The 13,417-nt window shown below is 37.2% G+C and overlaps 1 protein-coding gene across 1 annotated transcript; it reads left to right on the forward strand.

Annotated features, from left to right (window-relative positions):
* The first annotated feature begins 10,460 nt into the window (after positions 1-10,460).
* Positions 10,461-12,402, forward strand: LOC146382598 (ras-related and estrogen-regulated growth inhibitor-like protein). The gene is made up of 4 exons (XM_084932509.1): positions 10,461-10,598; positions 10,687-10,740; positions 10,838-10,914; positions 11,343-12,402. The coding sequence occupies exons 1-4, from the start codon at positions 10,550-10,552 to the stop codon at positions 11,766-11,768; spliced, it is 606 nt and encodes a 201-aa protein (XP_084788635.1). The 5' UTR covers positions 10,461-10,549; the 3' UTR covers positions 11,769-12,402.
* Positions 12,403-13,417: the final 1,015 nt, after the last annotated feature.

The following is a 13,417-nucleotide window of genomic DNA, read 5'->3' on the forward strand; positions in this document are numbered from 1 at the left end:
TTTGGAGACAATCATATTATCTGTTCATATAATTGCAGGTGCTGTTGAGTTTCTTCTTCACAGTTGCTTCATCATCATTTTTCCAGGCCTGATATCACCTTAAATTACACCTCACCCGACAGCAAGGCACTGTTCTGGATATTTTGAAAACCATGCATTATACATCTAATTTCAAATCTGGGTATGATATTTAAACGATGTAGAAAAGCTGTTTTAAAAAAAAAAGAAGTAAGAATGTTTTTTTGATTCCAGTTAGACATGAGAGTTTATGCTATGCCTGTTTATGCCCTGTCCTTATCTTCAACGTCATGCTGCTCTATTGTGTCTTAATTGTCCCTTGGGGATAAATAAAGTCATTCTGATTCTGATTCTGATTCTATATCCTCTCAGTTGTTACTTCATTAGTTAAATCTTGTTAGTACAGGATGGAGCCACCTTTTGCCAGATCCAACAAGGTGCTGGGAACTTCCTTAGAGGTTTTGGTCCAGATTGACAAAATAGCATCACACAGTTGATGGAGTGGCACCTGGTTTGGTCTTCTGCTGCTGAAGACCATCTGATTCAAGGTTCAACGTGACTGAAGCAGTCTGACCATTCTTCTCTGACCTCTGACATCAATGAGGCATTTTCTCAGAAACAACCAAGTCACACACAGAGTTACTTACATCACCTTTCTCCTCTACTGTGTTTTCAGCTCCAGCATGTCTGAGCATGAATGATTAGATATTTATGTTAAAAAACAAGTGGAAAAGGTGTTTTTATTAGAAACAACAAAAAACGACATTCAACTCCAAACAAACCATTCAGAGAGTGCTGAACCATATAAATGTTGAACTATGGAAAAGAACTTCAGTACTCCCAATTAAATGTATATGTTGAAGATAATTTCTTTGAATTTCAGGAGTGGGACCAAACCTCCATACATGCCCCTTCGTGTTCTATATTTATATACGACACTCCTGGCTCTACAACCTGTTCATTCTCACTTTTGTGCCCCACCCTCCCTCTACTTTTTCAATTAATTCCCTTGCCCGGCCCAGGAGCCACCGCCAGTCCCCTCTGAGGCCTTCCCCAAACTGCAGCCTCAATTTATGTTCAAGCCATCTGACATTACCTACTAGAAATGCTGTCAAACCCAAAATGAGGATGTGGTTCCAGCTAGTGAATGTATGTATATAAAGTATTTCATATCACAAGACAGTAAGAAAAAAACAAATTCCTTTCAGCACATAGGCTTTCTTCAGATATACATTTGGGTGTAGCCCTTGATAAAATGTCACAAGGACCTTGTTTGTAACCGATATACACAGATACCCCCAAGATCTTGTTTAATATCTAAAACCTGTGTGTATTTTATTGTAAGATCTAGATAAAATAGATAGGTGTAGATAAATAATAAATGCATATGAACTAAAACCCTTAATCAGAAACACAGTGAGCACTCCTCCAGTGGAAGAAGTGTATTGGATGAGGATGGAGTGCTGTGAGTGCAAGAACTATACATTTAGTCATGTGAACTTTTAGTCATGTAAATTACCACATTGCCTGTAATCCCTTTAATTAAAGACTTCTAGTCTTTGCTACGACTGGCAATTATGGAGGAATAGATCCATAAATCCAGTGTCACCACTCTGCACTCACAGGGGAAGTTAAAGCAAAGCATTGTTTAAGATCAGCTACATTATCCACATAGTTAGATTTGACAGCTGCCCTTATTAGACACAGTAACGGCACTTTGCAGTACAGCCTTAAGCATGAAAGAACTGAAACAGTTCTGCAGGCTTCACTCAGCACATTTCATTGCTCATTTTGCAGGGAAGATATTTTAGTCAGTGACATTTTGATTGTCAGCGTTTGGCAAGTGGTGGGCTGATAATTCACATTGGAAAGCTGACTAATTGGGCACCATGTCCAAAAGACTCGCTGTCACTGGAGGCTGGCCAGAGTTAAGATGATTTCATGCAACTGAAGAGATAATTCACTTGCAAATTTCCCTCGGCAAAGAACGAGATATGCGTATAAGTTCTCTGGCCTCGATAGTAATCCTGGTTACAAAGCAGATCTTTGCTGTTTTTTCCTCACATTCTTAGTTTTAGTTCAAATTTCTCATTATTTCAATACTTCCTGGTACCCTCAACACAGACATGAAGTGTGATGGCACTGCTGTGGCAGACAGTTTGAGCTCAATCTACATAAAGTAAATCTATGCAAATAAAGAGGAATCTCATGTGGCCCAACCTTCCTGTCTGCAAAAGGTATGCAAACATGCAAGTCATCTGACCGACCTCTGTTCTATGACAAATTTGCAATATAATGTGTATAAATATTAAATAGCAGCAGTTTTTTAATGACAAGTAAAAATATATATACTCCCTAGCCATTTTTACACATATATAGAACTTTAGTAAACAAGAACAAATGTCTGTTTTTATCCTCAGCTAACTATAAAATTTAAAAATCATTCAACCAAGTGACTTCTTCAGTAGCTTTTCATGAGTAAAGCCTTGATTTTATTTTATTTTATTTTTTAAGTTTTCATCAGCATTCATTTGGACTAGTTTCTGGTCACCTTAATACCGTGAGTGTCCTCACTGTCCTTAGCTAGTATATGTGCGCCAGATTTCATTGACTAATTGTTAACTATGTGTATTTGGTGCTGGACAGTTTTGAAAATTGGATTTAATGGAGTTCTCTAAGAATCGGGCATATATATATATATATACAAGATTTACAAAATCTTGTTTCTATCCAAATCGTTTTAGATACTTCTTTGTGCTTTTGCAAAATAATGGCTAGAATAGTAGACAATTTACTAAAAAAGTGTGCCTGTAATTGTATAGCCTTCTTTATGTGTTGAAAATATCCTGTGGCACAAGCTAAGACCAAACATGGAAATGATAGGAGAGGACTCTATGTAAAATTCTGACGAGCTCTCAGGGGCCATTACAAACCACTTACCATATTTATACTATGAAATATTCAAGCAGCACTTTTCCCAGCAAGCACATAACCATTCTTGAAAGTCAAATGCAACCAAACTAAATGCAACATGTGAACATATGGTCGCTTTGCAGTGGGACAGCAGCCTGGAAGAAATGCTTTTAGGTAAAGTCGAGTCAAGAGATGTGCAGTTAAATCACATTTTTATATGTCAAATAGGGGGGATTGAATATCTGCAAAGATAACAACTTAAACAAGTTATATTTCAAATCAGATGCAAACTAAAAACAGGATTTAAATGAGGACTCTGTAAAGCATTGTAGTTGTTTAGTAGCCACTCTCCATTTTTGCTGGACTTTGTTTTGAGCAGGCACTCTGGTTGTCTTTTCCTGCCAATACTGGAAAGGATAGAGGTGGATTAATTGTCTCAGTAATTCTAATGGTGCAAGTCTGAAAGCTTCCTTCCTGTATGGGAAATGATATGCTACTGGCCTGCTCTTCCCTCTTCTATAGTCCTGTATCACAGCTGTCTGATGAGAGCATCAGCCTATAAGTGCCTGCTAATGATGGATGCTTTCAGTTTTATCAGCTGCAAGCAACTGGCTTCAGTAGTCCTGGTGAAATTATCCCTTTGCTTTGGCCTGAAAAGATCCATCTGTCTTTGTCTTCAGACATCCAGATAATGAGTTCTGTTAGGCATCTTTTCATGATTTGCAAATTTCTGCTGTTACCATAATACATGTATTCAAAGCCGATCAATTCACAGATTAAGCTAAATGAATGGAGCGGTACATTGGTTGAACCTATATTTCAGCAACTGTTAATGTAGAGTTAGGAAGGGCACAGATGACATTAGCTATAGTTGGAGTGATATATTGTTATGGTTAACAACTCTATAGTTCTGAAGTTTTTATTTTCTTTTTTTATTATTCTCATCTGCTCAATCAGTAAGTAATAAAGCTTGAATAAGAACGGCAATTCACTTTACTTCCATTGCCCAGTACCAAAATAATTTACAGCTAAATAGCTGGATAGTTCTCTCATGGGATTGCTGTAAACCAAATGCTAAAAGGAGGCTGAACATTGCACTTGCGTCACAGAATGATTCCCCTGAATATGTAAATAGGTAGTCACCACAGTAATGTTTTCCTTCTTAGGGAGGTGAAGATGGTGCAACATGACTTCTTCACAGCAGCAACTGTAACTGTAAGCTACATGGAAAGATATAAACCAGTAAAACAGCGATTAAAAACAAAAATCTGTGCCGACCCTGAGCACACGTCTACAAATGCATGCACTAAAAGCTGGGAAATTCCAACTATTACAATATGATGACATTTCATATACTCAGGCTCTATACACTTTGACTGATTGTGTTACATTTGCATGCCTTCCTCACTGGCCACTCTGTTGGTTGCACCTTGCTAGTACTTGGTTGGTCATCACAACTGTCTTAATTCTTCACAGCACCTATTCAACAAGGTATTCCAAGCACTTCTTAGAGATTTTGGTCCATACTGACATGTTAACATTTTATTCAGTGATGCAAATCTCCTGTTCCAACACATCCCTAAGGGGCTCTATTGGATTTAGATCTGGTGACCATGGAGCTGGGCGATATAAGATTTTTTTCATATCACGATATGTTTTTTTCATTTCAGGCGATAACGATATATATCACGATATAAGCCAAATAACTATATTTGTAAGATTTAAATGTGCCGTTGCTCACAAGTAAAATGTGAAATAATCAGCAGCTTGTTTTGATTTAAATATTTATTTCCCATAATAAGTTCAGCAGGGTAGACGTACTTAAGGAACATGAGACTTTTTCAGATAAATAAAGGCAAATATTGCAAACTACACAAAAGGCAGCCGCTAAAGCGTTTAAGTTTCAAAATAGAACAAACGAAACAGACTACTAAATTGTCAATTCCACTAAGAAACAAAATATTAATTCGAAAAATAAATCTTAGTTTGTTTTACAGAAGAACAGACAAAATTGACTAACTTTTGTCAATATCAAATAAACTGAGAACTAAAAGGAAATTCTCAATCTCTCCTTGTTGTATAGCTTAGCTTTTCAAACAGTTTTAACAGTTACTTTAGCCTGACAAAAACCGAATGACGAATTAGCGCATCCAGTCAAAAAGCGATTTATTGTATTTCCAGACTTGCTTTCGGCACAATTTACAGCGCGCGCTACTCTGTTTTTTGTCAGACTTGAAATAGCCGAAATACCTTCACACTAGGGAACCTCTATGGCTCTTCTGTTCGACAATCTCTCCGGCATTGGAACCATCATCTGTTTTCTCTTCGATAACCTTCGGTCAAGCTCTCGGTTGATTTTTCTCTAGTCAGCACACTCATTTCCTCCATTACCCGGGCGGCACGGCGGCTCGCTGCTTCCCAAACAAATACACATGTGCGGCTTAGCACTTGTGCTGTACGTAACAAGTCATGTGACGTGACGCTGTGGCTGTGATTGGTTCGGCTCTGCGCTAGTTAATTTGGATTGGCTGTTCTTCTTTTTTTTTTTTTAAGAGGACAAGAGAGATGAGGCCTATCGCAATAGTTTAACTTTTCTATCAAGAAAAAGTTATTTCGCAATACATATCGTTATCGTTCTATCGCCCAGCTCTAATATATATATATATATATATATATATATATATATATATAAATAAAACGATACACGAAATTCACGGTTCGGTTCGGTTCGATACTTTGGTGTCACGGTTCGATATTTTGTCGATACAAAAAAATGTTCATGCTTTTTAAATTTGTCATTTATTAAAATTATAAATATATATTTTAACTCAAATGTACAGTTTTGAAACAACAAAGGGATAAAATAATAAATCTATCTGCTCGAGAAATCACTCATCTTTGGAAAAGAGAGTTTATTACAGAGAAATGGCTCTTTCCAAAATAAAAGCTATACTATACGCTTCTTCTGGGGTATACTCTCAGCAGCATATTAAACATATCAGGTCCCCATAAGGAGAATCATGCGCTAACGGCTGTCTAAATTACTCTGGTAAAGTTTGTAGCATGCGTGCTTGTTGTTTTTGTCTGCTTCCACTTGTCTTTGCACTAGGGTGATGTCGGCGTAAATGTGCAGTCATATTCATTTTGTTCCCACTAGTGCTGTCAGCGTTAATCTGAAATGACGTTAACGCCACAACACGGCAAATCTCCGTTAACGAGCTACCGCGGATCGCCCCATGCGTGGGGCTGGACGGCGTCAACACGTTAACGAGCAAACTGCGCTAACACACTAGTTCCCACCCATGTAATTGAGCATTGCATGGCACATCCGACATACTGTTTTACTTTTGTCCATGACGCGCTTACCTTCAGGGTCATACTTCACATGAAGACCAAAATAGTTCCAAAGGCCAGATCTGAATGAGGGTGCGGGAGGTTCAATTTGCCACGTTGTAACGAGCTTAGCTTCTGTCTTGCTAGCTTGCGCTGCGCTCAGTGGATCTGCGCTCGACAGTGCAGCCTAGGCGGAGTAGTCGAACGCAGATCCACTGAGCGCTCAACACAGACAGCATCGTCAGAAGAAAAGTTGATAAAGTAAATTAAAAATTTTGTATTGTTCGATACATATGCATACCGAACCGAAAGTACTGTATCGAACGGTTCAATATCGATACGAGTATCGTTGCACCCCTAATATATATATATATATATATATATATATATATATATATATATATATATATATATATATATTTTTTTTTTTTTTTTTTTCTTCCCATTATACAACCACCAGCAACCTGAACTGAACTAAAGTGCGACAGGATTGATCCATTCTTCTGTCGTGCGGTTTTGGTGAGCCTGTGTGAATTTTAGCCGCAGTTTCCTGTTCTTAGCTGACAATGAGCAATTTAACAGGTGTGCATAACAAAGTGGATGATGCATGTTTATGCTGTAACAAAACAGCATGTCATTGAGCTGAACTTAAACATTAATTTAAAATGTTCATATCTCTGATGTACTCACCTCAGTTCAGTTTTATACATATTTATTTAGAGTGGGAAATTTCATGGAATTGCAAGTAGAGTGTTGATATAAATAAGGAATGCTTTCCAGTGTTTCCATTGGTTTTCCATTCATTGTGAGGATAGTTTTTTTTTTTAACCACATTTCCTTATCATTACCCAGAAGAAGGAAAGGTAGAATTATCACACACATAAAGCGAGTGTGAGTTAAGTCAGGAAGAAGATTTATTTGCTTAAGCACATACAGATATGAAGCAGGTTCCTGTGAAACAGCCTTTGATGAGAGGACGTTGTTGAGGTTATATTACATAACTATCCAATGAATGTTGCAGAGGTCCATATTATTCCATATTTTAATACAATTTCTTTTATTTACAGCATCTTTTCAATGTTATTAGTACAATTTTTTAGCATTATCCTAAATAACTTCTATACCTTTTATTTCATCTTGGGCATTAAAACTCTGAGCAATGTGCACACATAAGATTAAAACAATGTCTAGCGTCAGTAAGTCCTTAAAAACCTCCTTTCTTAGTTGTGGACGGCTGCATGGTTAACTGCATGAACATTTAGCAATATGCGTCACATGAGAAAGAGTGAAACATGCACGTCAGTTTGGCACATTGATGAAATTAAAGCTGAGTCTGTGTTGCTGTCACTTGCACACCATAAAAGATGTGTGAATAAACTCTTAGCACATTAGCGCAGAGACACATTTGTTTATGATTTAGTCTGTACAGTGACTGAAATAAATGTTCTATCACAAAGGTTTGTAGTTGTTTTTTTTCTTCCCCCCTTTCTCACCATCTCTTCTCCCCTCTATTTTTCTTTCTCTCCCTCTCTTTCTTTCATTCTTTCTCCCTGTCCTATCCCCCAGTCATGTCTGTCCCATCTGTAACAACCGAAAATCAAATCAAATAAATACATAATTATAATAAAGGTCAATCAAATGGACCAATATGGCAAGGCCATGATGATCCAATTGGTAAAGTAAATCCGCTTGGCATCTTTCTTGGCCTTAAGACAACAACTCTGATGGCTAAAGATCCAAACAGGACAGGCAAAAAAAAAAAAAAAAAAAAAAAAAGTTTGTAGTTTAACAATTAGCTATAGATTAGCTATAAAGCTAAAGATTTTTGTGTTGTTGCGCCTATTACAGCAAACAAAAGCACAACACATTAGTTTTGACTTTGACTTACTTTTACTTACACGTATTTAATGTTTTGTTGGTTATGTACAATTTAACAGGCAATTAAGGTCAGAAATGTATGATAATATTAATCTAGAGGTCCTCTAAGCACTGTAAGGCAATGCATTTCTTTCAAAATAAACCGATATCCTTATTTTTGGTTATCATATATTTAACTTTTTCTTGTGTACCTTCTTTATTTATTCCATATTACATGGAGCAACTCCATGAACTTCATAAATGTTGCACCTGCACCAGCCAGGAAATTTAATAATCCTCTGAAGTATGTGCTGTATTTCACACAGACATGCTGCAATGACAAAAGTCATTGCAGCTGACAGCCTGGGAAAATTTATTTTATTATTAATCTGATTTATTAAAATCACTGCAGAAACAACTTTGCTTCAAAGTTATGTGCCTGCTATTTAAAAATTGCATGAGCACATATTTTAATTATGATGAATTTGGTTTAGATGAGCACATGGTTTATGAAGGTCATACGTTTGGCTTCATTTATTAGAATTAAGAAGCCAATGCCGCAATTGCTAAAACCTCCTATAATGATAAATGAAGGCATTCAAATGCAAAATTAAGCAGTCTTTCCAACATAACGAAAGCCTATTATACCTTTATTTTTTATAATCACAGTTAATTCACACTCATCACACCAGTAAACAAAGGTTAGTGAGGATTACTATAAATACCAGCTATGAAATCACATAAATGCTATAGTATTACAGGTACATGGTCAGCATACAAATATTTTAATACTTGAGTTTTTGGAGCTTCGGTCGGGTTAATGTCATTGATAAAAGTTAAGAAAAAGGAAATTATATCAGAGACAGTCATGTACTGCAATAATGTTTGGACAAATTAAAAACACCCCCCCCCCCCCCCAACAACAAGCAGTTGACACAAAACATTTTAGAGTAATGAACTAAGAATGATTTGGTCCTGTGTGATTTATACAGAGTAACTTTTCCCTCTATGACTAAGCTACACAAGAAACCAGGTTAGAGGAGAAATCAGATTAAAGCAGGAAATTGCGGCATGCAGAGGGGAGAAACTAAAGCTGATAACATCAAATCAAACACACACAGATGTGTTTCCAACACTTGAGAGGACAATATATTGTATCTTGTTTTTTGTTGACTTAACCTAACTGCTGCTCATCTCACTGTAACTTTGACCAGAAGTAACTCATTAACCAAAGTCTGAAATTCCTTTCAGACTTAGGTCATACCTTGTGGGAACTTGTAGTTTGTCCCCATAAGGAGGTAAAGTTGCAGATGCATGTTCCCAAAATAATAGTAATACAAGGACACACACAAATACACATATGTGTCTTTCTTAGCTATCACTACAAACTTAAATCTAAATCTAACCTTAGGCTCTAAGACCAACTATTAACCCCCCGATCAACACTTCAAAGGTCACTAAGTGCAGTGACCTCATACATGTACTCACTCCCAAGATTTAAAACTCAGGCTGGTCCTCACAAACGCAGCTATACAAGTACACATCCCACCTCACACACACAAGAAGGCATGCGTTACAGCGTGTCTGTGCAAACAGCCAATTATCTGAGAGTCTTTTTCTGGTCAACCAATCGGTGATCAGCAGCAGCATCCGCTCTGTTTTTTCTGGTTTCAGGAAGCAAAATAGTGTGCAGCAGAAGAAAACATGAACTCTTGTTCCACCTTATGGCTGTTTTAAATATCCCCCCAAAAACAAAGATTTTCTTCTTCTTCTTAAAGAGTGGACACGCAACAGATCCTGCTTATACCACGTTGTTTTGTTTCTCAGGTTCTCAGGATTTATTATACTTCATTACGATGCATTAGTTGTAGCTCAATGAACTCGAGTAAACCCTTTCTGAGGTTAAAATAATTATTTTGATCTATATTTTAGAGTATTAGAGTGTTGTCCACATCAATCTTCAATCATAAACAAAAATCCAGCATTAAAACTTTACTAATTAATCAATTACAGAATTATTTTTTCTATCCTTCATAGTTTTTAAAACTGCAGCACTTGTGTATTTAGGAAAAGCTGTATTTGCCTGTTTAAAGCTTAGTTTCCTCTCAGATGATATAATAGAATTAAGCTCATGTGGCATACAGTGGAAATGAGGTTATCTGACGTAATGACAGAACCATTTTGGACTTTACTCCCTCTGCTTCAGCGCACTCCACAGGAGAGACGCAAGCGAGGGACCACGTGAGGGAGACATCATTAAGTTACTGCTGTTGTTGTTGATGGTGGTGGTGTGGGGGTGGGGGGGTGGAAGTGGTTGGGGTTTGTTTACCCCGCCCACCTGTCTGCCATATAATAACTGCTGTCAGACGGCAGCAGTGGCACAGCAGCAGCCTCATCAGAGAGGCACAATACAGCCTTTTCATTGAATATGGATGCCAACATTGTTGTTATGGGGATGGAGAGCGTTGGGAAATCAGGTAAAAAACAAAACACATTTTCAGTGGAGATGAGAGGTTACACTTAGGTTCTTTTTCACACAGTGAACTAAAGTTTGTGTCTTTTTAGCGCTGACTGTCCGCCTGTTAACTCGGAGATTCATTGGAGAGTATGGAGATATTGGTAAGTGCCCACTCTTTATTTTATTTTATTTATTTATTGCTAACTTTGATGCATTGATGCCTTAAACATCTCCTAAACTATCTTTTGTGTCTTGCAGAATCAATCTACAGTCACAGCTTCATAGTAGATGGGAGGGCGGTCACTCTCAATATTTGGGATTCACATTATTCTCAGGTAAGAACTTCAATATGATGTTACTAATTCTATTGTTTTCTATTTAAAAACCGTTTCTTGTTATACAGTGTTTAAAAATCTAAAAGAAATCCCAGTCTAAGTAAGAGCAAAGGTATTAGTGCTGTTATAAGGTAAATATATTAAAAGTAAAAGTAGGCCGCTCCTTTTATTCTAATATTATTTTTTAAAATTATCTTAAAGTTCGAAGAACATTTTGAATGTGTGAGCTGGTCATGATAGCGATAAATTAAAAAAAAATCTATAAGCTCGTGTCTGTAAGTCCTAGAAATGGAGTATCACAAAATAAAAATTTAAAATGACTGACTGTCTTGTTTTTGTAAAAAATATAAAATGCTAGGGCGAATGTACTTTGTTGCTTTCTGCCTCTAACTGTTGCTTAATATGAACTTCAGTGTGTGGTTTTGCAGGATTTCTCTGCAGACTCGTCACTCTTTGAGAAGAAGGTGCGGTGGGCCGATGGCTTTGTTCTGGTCTACAGCATCTGCGACAGGGCCAGTTTCAACACAGTTAGCAGGCTCATTCAGACTATCAAATCCACCAAGGACTGCCTGAGTGCAGACAAAGTACCCATAGTGATTGTGGGTAACAAAAGGGACCTGCACCACAGACGGACAGTGACGAGCGAAGAGGGCCGGCTGCTGGCTCTCAACACAGACTGCCAGTTCTATGAGGTGTCGGCTGCCGAGAACTACCACAGTGTGCTCATGGTCTTTCACGGCCTGGTGGACAGATTGAAGGATGCCAAGCTAACCACGAAGAAGCCTCTAAGGTTGAAGGGCATAGTGAAAAGCATGTCTGCAGTGTTTGCCAGGAGACGGACTGAGTCGTTTTAGTAGAAATGTGACAAAAGAAGAGGAGACTCCATCAGATGGATATCTGTCAGTGAAACATTACCACGTGTCGCATGTGTGTTAAAAAAAAACCTCTAAAAAGGTAAAAGCTGTTATGCTTCAGAGAACATGGGCACAAAACAATTTCACAGAGGTTACAGATGCTTTCTGCACTTTAACTGCACTTAAGTTAACATAGTGTCATTCTTCATCCAGCCTCTTGCCATTTAAAATCCAAAAGTGTGCAGCGATGTATGAATTGTGTTTGCAGTGTATGTGTGTTTTACAAGATTTTTTCAGATGTGGCTTCAGATCCAAAGAAATTCTATGCACAAACTAAATGTGCCTTTACTTATTATGTATATGCCAAAGATCATTTCTCATGATTAGAGTGAAAGTTTCTTCTCCCGGAAAAAGTGGCTGAAAAGTGCTAAATCCATTAATTAATTCTTGGAAGTGAGGCGTAATATTTCTATTTATTCAAGTCTAAACACTGTAAACGAACAACTGAATAAAGTGTTTTTTTTGTCAAAGTGTTTTATATCTTTATGTTTGGTTGTTTGACTGTAAGTCAGTCACTGAAATATACTGTTTGTATGAAGTTATAAGAATTTTAAATAAACCATGTGCAGAAAGATTTTCTATTGCGCTTGTTTGATTTACAGTTATTGATTCCTGCTCACCCCAAAATGAGTGAGGATCATTTGTGTACTTGAGATCAGCAAAGTCTATTCTGGTGGATACTCGGCTAAAACATTCACACCCATGTCTCAAAACTGTCTCACAACTTAACAGCACATCACACTTCGTGTTATGATTGTTTGAGGCCTGGATTGTTGCAGTTATTCAAAAATAGATTTGCAGTTTTTTGTACAGCTTCCACATCCACATGAACACATCAACTTTTAATTTTTGCTTAATCCCACCAGTTCACTTTTCTCACACTACACTAGCTATACCAAATAATTGGCCAAAAGTGTGTATTAAAGCATAGGCTCAACGAGTCACAATCACAGTCAAAATTATGGTCTAATAATGGCCTAAGAAGATATAGGCTGCTTGATATATTTATTCTTGGAGCATTATTAGACCACTTAAACCACTGCTAAAAGTAGAACAAAGGAAAAGAAAGTTTTTCATAATTTCTGAGGTCTCTCATATATGAAATGGACTGTTACCCAAAAATATTTGTATTTATTTGCAAATGTATTAAATTGACAAATTTGTGAAAGCAATATAACGCAAACACTAATTGGAAATACTACAACTTGAACTTAATAATATCATCCTGGAAGCCTGGATTCATCCCAAACAGGGTGAGAAAGAGGGCATGGGTTTCCTATACATGTCTTAAGAAATAGACTGTGGATATCTTGATGCTTTATGCCAATACAGGCACAAAAGTATGATAGCTGGACAATTCATGCAATGAATGGATGCATATACTTTTCAAAACTTTTTGTTGTATATTAAAGTCTGTGATGTAGTGCAAGTAAAATCACCAGCAGTGACAGGGTTGGAGCCTAGAAATGATTCACCTCTATTATTTAACTTAAACATAGCTGACTCATTTCATGTCCCCTTGAAAGAATACTGGCAAAACATCCTTTGCAAATCTATTTAGGACACAATACATCCAATGCCATTAACTT

Source organism: Perissodus microlepis, chromosome 7 (genome assembly GCF_051167445.1).
Source record: "Perissodus microlepis isolate ML-2025 ecotype Zambia chromosome 7, ASM5116744v1, whole genome shotgun sequence".
In the NCBI taxonomy this organism is placed as follows: domain Eukaryota; kingdom Metazoa; phylum Chordata; class Actinopteri; order Cichliformes; family Cichlidae; genus Perissodus; species Perissodus microlepis.